This window comes from Alosa alosa, chromosome 21 (assembly GCF_017589495.1).
Source record: "Alosa alosa isolate M-15738 ecotype Scorff River chromosome 21, AALO_Geno_1.1, whole genome shotgun sequence".
NCBI lineage: Eukaryota > Metazoa > Chordata > Actinopteri > Clupeiformes > Clupeidae > Alosa > Alosa alosa.
In genome coordinates, this window is record NC_063209.1 from 505,353 (window position 1) to 513,770 (window position 8,418).

Sequence of the window (8,418 nt, forward strand, 5' to 3'; positions counted from 1 at the left end):
TACAGGAAGTCAACACCTCTACCCTGATCAAGAAGGCTTACCAGCGTCTCTTCTATCTGAGGAGGCTAAAGAAGGTCCACCGGCCTCCTCAGATCCTGGTGAACTTCTACCCCTGCACCATCAACTGTGTCACAGTTTGGTATGGCAACTGCTCTGCCTACGACCGAAAAGCAATGCAGAGGATGGTGAAAAACTGCCCAACGCATCACCATTTCCTCACTCCCCTCCATTGAGGCCATCCAGGGCAAGCGATGCTTGCATAAGGCGCACAGCAGGTTCAGAGGAAGCTTCTTTCCTGCAGCTGAACTCTACAGTAGCTCTCCATCCCAGTGACAACCAACCAACTAAGCCAGAGGAAGCTTCTTTCCTGCAGCTGAACTCTACAGTAGCTCTCTATCCCAGTGACAACCAACCAACTAAGCCCCCCCCCGGGTGTGCCTGTGCCTGTTGAGGTGTCCACGACCCCTTGCCTGTGCCTGTTGAGGTGTCCACGACCATGGCAACCTTGACAGGGACAACAAGGAGGCAGACCCCCAATGTATGTTGTTACATTCACATTACATAGCCATATTTATTCTGCTCTTATAAGGTAACTGCTAATACACTCTACATATTTATATTACTCTAAACCTCTCTACCTTATATAAATCAACTGTATACTACTGTCTACACTGCACTATACAGTATTTCTTGACCTGTCTATGCACCACCTGTCTATACTTTGTATATCACATTGCACTTTTCTCCTTTTTTGCACTTCTGGTTAGATGCAAACCACATTTCGTGGTCTTCATACTTGTACACTGCAATGACAATAAAGTTGAATCTAATCTACTCTAATCTAATCTATTGCGGTGAGTGCAGAACATTACTTTAATTCAATTGATTATTAGGTTATGTGAAGGAAACTTTTAATCAGTCAATGTGTTTTTCCGGGTATGCCAATAAATAGCATAATGGTGGTTACACCCATCACTGGTTGATAATCATGACATCTCATGTCACCCATGGTCATATTTATCACCTAAGTCATTCAATTTTATTAGAAAATGTATGTATATAACGATAATACCTATATACATTTAAAATTTTTAAAAAGGCGATTATTTGCAATTTTTGGTGATGTATCCGTCATCTTGGATTTTGGACCATTTTGGAAGTTGCATCCACTAAATAGAATGTTGTGTTAACAATGACTCCTTAGTTGATGGAACAGGTCTGTCAGATCAACTACACAACAGAACAACACAACTTAATTGCCTCATTTAGCTAACTGTATTCAGGGACGGGCAGTATTTCTATTTAAAATACATATTTCAAATACAAAATACTATTTTGTAATTTGTATTTTATTGAGATGATGAAAATGCCTTCATATTTTGTATCAAAATACTTCAGTGTGGTGTATTTTTGTATTTTCAAAATACTGTAAAATACTTTCTGTGAAACACTGTGATGACATCTATCTAACTATCTATAAAGCACAAAATCTCTGTCTCTGTCTGTCTGTGGCACCCTCGCATGGTCAAGCTCCTCTGCTTAAAGGCATCAACTGAGGAGACAGGACTAGCTAAGGTTACACACACTCCTTTGCTCACACAAGGATGGACTTGAGTTCACACTTGAGTTTGCTATTTTCCTTTCTTTTTTCTGTTTTACAGTCTTTTTGAAGACTTTAAAATTGTCTGTGTTCTCTGACCTATGAAATATGTCAGTGCTATGGTAACTTGACAAGATACCTCAAACAAGGACATTTTCAATTTTGCACATTTTAAATAAGAAATGATTGATAATGTCATAATAATTGGCTTCTAATCGGCTTTTTATTTTTACTTTTTTTGTATTTACATTGATAGAGGTTGTGCACACACAAGTTTCAAATAACTAACAAAAGTGAGGTGAGGTGCCCCCTGTCAGTGCTCATGCAGGTTACACACGTTTTTAAGTTGAATCAATTAATATTTTTTTACAGTGTAATTCATCTACTTAGATGCAGTGACTGTTGTAATTATATGCACTGCCAAGAAACAAATCACCTTTAGCCTACAATAGTAAGATAATAATAAAAATGTTGCTAAAAATATTTGCTAAATTATTTGATGGGCACGGTGCAGCCCTACAGCACATACACTAACCCACAAAAGTAAAGCTAGTCAACAATAATTACCACCAGATGAGGGCGCCATTTTTGACGTCGACTATGCACTGAAATGTATCGTGACGCTTCATCCTGTAACCGCAAGCTAATTAACATGCGGTGCGGTAGTAGAACTTCAAAGCCGTTGATGTATGTCCTAACCTGTAGATGATGTCCTCCGGAGAGAAATGCATGAACATCTTATATCGCCTGCTAAAAGTATTTTGAACATAACTGATCATGGCATGTCAGTAACACGAGGAAAAAGAGCACCTGTTGTATGATGGTTACTATCAAGCTATAGCCTACGTCAGGGTGCAAGCAAAATAACAGTGTCTAAGCCAAATGAAAGTTCCTGCAAATGTACCTCTTCCCTGAATGACATAAGGCCTGCTGCAGCTCTTATAGAAACACTTTGAAATGCACCTCACGCGCTCTGTCGTTTTCAGTGGTCTTATATTAAAACAGATCACCACTGGTTGACTCTGACAGCGCGATCACCATATTTTATAATCTAAATATTGTAAGAACATCTTCTTTTCTAATTCCTCGACTATCAGGTATTCTCTAACACGATCACTGTAACAAACACTGGACAAAACATAGTTGGCAAATGTTAATTGTTATGTACATATTTCGTTTTGCTCCATCTCAATGCCCCCTCCCCCATCTCTGCAATCTCCCCCCTCCTGTCGTGGGAAGCTCAATGCAGCTGTATACCAGTAGCCTACTCTTTGGGAGGAATGACACAAAATACAATTTCAAGCTAGGCTCTATAAGCTCGTCGAGGCTGATTTCTGCTGAAAGAAAATCTCGTTTTAACACTAGAATATGAGGAGGAACAGCCGTCTGCATTTGACTAAGCTGAATAATTCATTTTCCGCGTCAGTTCAGTCGCCTATCTTGCTTTTCTGAATGTCTGTTCACGTAAGCTACTTTCTTTCCTTCTTTCCGAGTAGCCTATTACCTTAGTGTGACAACGCACTGACAATCCTACAGACTGCAGAATCTGACATAAGGAGCCTGTCAAAAATTGTGTGCAAAGGGTGAGTAAAACGCAAAGGATTATATCGATTTTTCAGAATTCAACAGAATTAACCAAAGCAAATCCTAAAATTTTGTAGATTCGTGGACGTAGTGTTTTTTAGGGCATCATTTTGACGATTTTCTGGGGTGTTTTTTACTGGCGAGTGTTGGACTTGTGTTCCAACCAATACACCCCTCTCGAAGTATTTCAAGGCAGACGGTCCTTTGAATGCATTTATAACTGAAATACCTCAAGGACATACAATGGTCTGGGTTATTGGCCTACACAATAAAATGCGTTTGAAGGAGGACAGCCTGACTGGAAGGGGCGCAGGGGCTGATATTTGAAACCACTGCGATACTGACGTCTCAATGGGAACAGTGCGTCTCTATTCTCTGCCGATTTTCGCTGTAATCGGATCAGAAAAATACATAACAGCCTCATTGGGTGAGTTTTCAATTTCTTACCAGCTAATCATAGATGCGTACAATTTAGTTTAATGATATGCCCATTTCATTCCTGTGATGCGACTAGAGAACGTTGTATCAGCTGTTGTGTATCTGGTGTGTGTGTGTGTGTGTGTGCGTGTGTGTGTGATGAGCGTGTGCATACGCGCGCACACGTCCATGTGTGTGTATGCATGTGAATGTGTTTTGGACACAACCAGGTTAATAAGGGTTTTTTTTTTTTATCTCTCTCTTCAAATAGTGTAATGGCAGATAAACACATATTTGCCATGGTGTGGATTCTATCTGGACCTATTATTATTACTATTATTATTATTATTAGTAGTATTAGTATTATTATTATTAGTATTAATATTATTCGTTTGATTGAAAAAATAATGCACATTTGTAAAATTAATTTATCTTTTTCATTCCTTTAAGGTTGCTAAATGGTTCACTGGGGAATTTTAAAGGCAAAATGCTGCTGTTTGTTCTATTGGCACTTTGTGTATCAAGATCGTTTTCTAACTCGGATTCTGGCCTTTCCACGGAGACCTGCAGTGTTTGTTCTTGTATGTCCATTGAAAATGTCCTTTATGTGAACTGTGAGAAAATAACTGTTTACAGACCTACAGAGCTGCAACCACCTGCAACTTCTAGCCTGTACCATCTGAATTTTCAGAATAACCTCCTGTACATTCTTTACCCTAATTCTTTTCTGAATTTCACGCATGCAGTATCTCTACAGCTGGGAAACAACAAATTACAGAACATCGAAGGAGGGGCCTTTTCTGGGCTGAGTGCACTAAAGCAGTTGCACTTAAATAACAATGAATTAAAAGAGCTACGTGCTGACACTTTCCGTGGAATCGAGAACTTGGAATACCTCCAGGCCGACTACAATTTAATCAAATTTATTGAAAAGGGAGCCTTCAACAAGCTACATAAACTCAAAGTTGTTATACTTAATGATAATCTCATCCAGATCTTACCTGAGAACATTTTTCGCTTTGCTTCCCTGACACATTTGGATATTCGAGGAAACAGGATACAAAAGCTACCTTACCTTGGACTTTTGGAGCATATTGGTAGAATTGTGGAGTTGCAGCTTGACGACAACCCATGGAATTGCACTTGTGAATTATTGCCATTAAAGGCCTGGCTAGAAAACATGCCCTATAATATTTTCATTGGTGAAGCTGTATGTGAAACCCCCACTGACTTATATGGACGGCTTTTGAAAGAGACAAATAAGCAAGAACTTTGTCCCATGGGAGCAGGTAGTGATTTTGATGTCAGAATGCCACCCTCCCATCCTGAGGATGGCCAGGCAACATCAAATGTAGTATCAACCACAATAGCATCAACAGCTACCAAAGTACCCAAAACAACCAGCTCCTCAAAGGTTTATGGCAATGGAATCGTTGCTGGTATTCCATTTGGTAAAAATGGTCCAATTATTTCCTATCAAACCAGAGTCCCACCCCTTTCCTGTCCACAGCCATGCACTTGCAAAGCTCATTCATCTGACTTTGGGATTAGTGTCAGCTGCCAGGAGAGGAATATCAACAGTTTAGCAGATATTGCACCCAAGCCACCAAATTCCAAGAAGTTGCATCTCAGTGGTAATTATATCAAGGATCTAAGTCCATCTGATTTCCAGGGTTTTGAGGGCTTAGATTTACTACATTTGGGTAGTAATCAAATAGCTACTGTTCGAAAGGGAGTCTTTGCAAATTTGACAAACCTAAGGAGACTGTATTTAAATGGAAATCAGATTGAGCAGCTCCACCCTGAGATGTTTCTTGGCCTTTCTAACCTTCAATATTTATTCTTGGAATTCAATGCCATAAAGGAGATATTAGCTGGAACATTTGATTCCATGCCAAGTCTTCAACTCTTATATCTTAATAATAATGTCCTTAGGAGTTTGCCTGCCTACATATTTGATAATGTTCCCCTGGCTCGACTGAATCTGAAATACAACCAGTTTATGAATTTGCCTGTAAGTGGTGTTTTGGATCAGCTGAGGTCACTCACTCAGATAGATCTGGAAGGGAATCCCTGGGAGTGTTCATGTGATTTAGTGGCTTTGAAGCTGTGGCTTGAGAAGCATGATGGACAGGTCGCTGTAAAAGAGGTCAAATGTGCATCCCCTTTACAATTCTTTAATATAGAATTGCATAATCTTAAGAATGAAATTCTGTGCCCCAAGCTTATAGCACAACACCCCCTTATACCGACCAGTTCCATGGCAATTCCTTCATCAGTTGTTTCACCGGGTGTGGGTAAGATGTCCCCTGGAGGCCCAGTACCCTTGTCCATCATGATTCTTAGCATTTTGGTGGTTTTAATTCTCACTGTTTTTGTTGCCTTCTGCCTCCTTATCTTTGTGCTGAGGCGCAACAAAAAGCCAGCTGTAAGACAAGAGGGTTTGGGAAGCCAAGAATGTGGCTCCATGCCAATTAAATTACGCCGACATAACCATAAATACAACAAAAATGATGATCTAGGTGGGGAGACATTTATCCCTCAGACCATAGAGCATATGAGTAAAAGTCACACCTGTGGGATTAGAGACTCTGAATCAAGTTTTAAGTTCACTGACTCTCAAAGACAGAAAATAATCCTCTGCAATAGCGCTGACAAAGACAAAGAGTCTCTTCCCCTGGACCCCAGGAAGAGGCTGAGTACTATCGATGAGTTGGATGAATTTTTTCCAGGAAGGGACTCTACCATGTCCCTTCACCACTACTTAAGGAACAAAAAGGATTTCAATACCATAGGTGTCAGTGGATTTGAAATTCGTTACCCAGAGAAAACACAAGACAAAAAAGCGAAAAAGTCTTTGATAGGGGGTAACCACAGTAAGATAGTAGTGGAGCAGCGCAAAAGTGAATATTATGAACTAAAAGCAAAACTACAAGGTACACCTGACTACCTTCAAGTGTTAGAAGAACAGACAACCATGAGTAAAATTTAGTCATTAACCACCCTTTTTTTCTTTAGTCAAAAAGTGCCTTCTGAAAGAACAAATTGACTGGAGCATGACTGACGGACATGAATGTTAGAAACTGTAATTGTGTTACAAATTTGAACGCTTATCATTGTAATTATTCTATAATTTTATAAATGATAAATCATCTGATGAAACAAGCATTTATTTTTTTGTGTTGTCGCTGCTACCAGAATGACTTCTTTCTTTCTCTGTTACTTTCTGTCTTCTGAATTTCCTGTCTTTTTTTCTTTTTCGTATTTTGTACACCAAATCAGTGGATATTTGAAAGTGTGTTGTGTTTACCTTTGCAATTCATTTATATATCAACCATGTTTGTTTTTGAACAATTCATAGGGTGCTGTAACTAATTTAACATATGGGGCTGTTCATTTTATCTTGTGGTAATTGATAATCTCTCCATCGTGGTAACAGTTTTCTCCTGGTAAGATGATACTAGTTATTAAATGTCATCACTCAGAAAGCTGTTGGATATATGAATCCATGAACTATTTCTGCAAAGGAACATTTTGTCATTATTATCATAAATGTCATTGCTCTTGAGGTGTTTGGGGATGGCATATAAATGGACATTTCATCAGCCCAAGTGGAAAAGCTGCTTGCCATGTAAGCGTATATGAATTTATTTTGTAAATTGACATTGTTTGTATTTGTTGTGGAGTTTGTAAATTACAATGGTCAACAATGGAAGAAATAATCCCATGAAGAATTATATTGTGTCAAGAGCATAAAACTCTAATTATCATGTTTTATGGTCACCATCAAATGTAAATGCATAGTGTGATTACCCTCATATTTAATTTATTTTTCTATGCAGAATTATTTAAAGAATATATACTATTTAAATATTCAAGGAACATATAGAATGCTTAACACTATTTGGGCTTTGTCTATAGAGCCATGAATTACTTATCAGCATACAACTTTGTTTTAAATGGAGTTGCTGTAGGGAATTGATATAATGAGAGGATGCGAATTTACCATATTTTTCAATTTTACTGTATGTTTGCATGAGCTGATGCGTCATAGTTTCAGTCTTACGGTTTTCTTATTCTTAAATCCCAGAGAAAGTTGTAAAAGGTTTCTTACGCAACCAAAAGAGTGCATTTAAGTGAAATGCTTTGAAATTATTGTGAAACAGGACTTCAGTTAACTGCAACTTTGTGTAATATATCAAAATGTTTTTGAAGTGAATGAAATGAGATTTTAACTGGAAATAGGAGGTATATTATTTTGATTACTTCAGAAAGGCAGTTGGGCGTTCATGGAGTATTCAAGATACAATGTGTTTAACATAGCTTCTGATGAAGACAGAATTATATATCACACCATGTGCAATATCAAAATGCTCAATTGTATTAGCTTATATTCTTCTTTTTTGTAACTGCTTGTTCAAGTAAATATTGTAGAGGTTTTCAGATATTCAGAAATCTTCATGAACTTGATTTATTTCATCCTTTAAGATATTGTTAAGTTAACCAGTGTTTGACATAGAATGTACCTTGAAAGACAAAAATAAATACAGTTTTTTATCTGTCTGTGCATTGTTTAATTATATGTTAAAGTTATTGATCACTGATATCAGTAATACTTATGATAACTGTAGTTATTTCCATCATGCTTAGGTCTTTGGAATGTGTTCACTCCACATAATGCCACAGCATCTTTATACCAAAACCTCTTCAATGCTATTTGTACAGCTCGTTACTGGAGTTTAGTTTCAATGAAGGATGTAAATGTATGCTTAAGCGAAATGAAAAGACAGAACAGACACGTGCCAGAAAATCACTCA

The 8,418-nt window shown here is 38.0% G+C and overlaps 1 protein-coding gene across 2 annotated transcripts; it reads left to right on the forward strand.

Moving 5' to 3' along the window:
• The first annotated feature begins 2,839 nt into the window (after positions 1-2,839).
• On the forward strand, positions 2,840-8,158 carry slitrk4 (SLIT and NTRK-like family, member 4). 2 transcript variants are annotated; one of them, XM_048232339.1, is made up of 2 exons: positions 2,840-3,611; positions 4,052-8,158. In XM_048232339.1, exon 2 carries the CDS (start codon positions 4,089-4,091, stop codon positions 6,591-6,593), a length of 2,505 nt encoding a protein of 834 aa, XP_048088296.1. In that variant the 5' UTR covers positions 2,840-3,611; positions 4,052-4,088; the 3' UTR covers positions 6,594-8,158. The 2 variants fall into 2 exon arrangements, with proteins under 2 accessions (XP_048088296.1, XP_048088297.1); XM_048232340.1 differs by having other exon boundaries at positions 4,348-8,158.
• The last annotated feature ends 260 nt before the right edge of the window (positions 8,159-8,418 follow it).

Excerpts from the sequence above, each read along its gene's own strand:
- slitrk4 (XM_048232339.1), top strand. The coding sequence starts at position 4,089 with ATGCTGCTGTTTGTTCTATTGGCACTTTGTGTATCAAGATCGTTTTCT.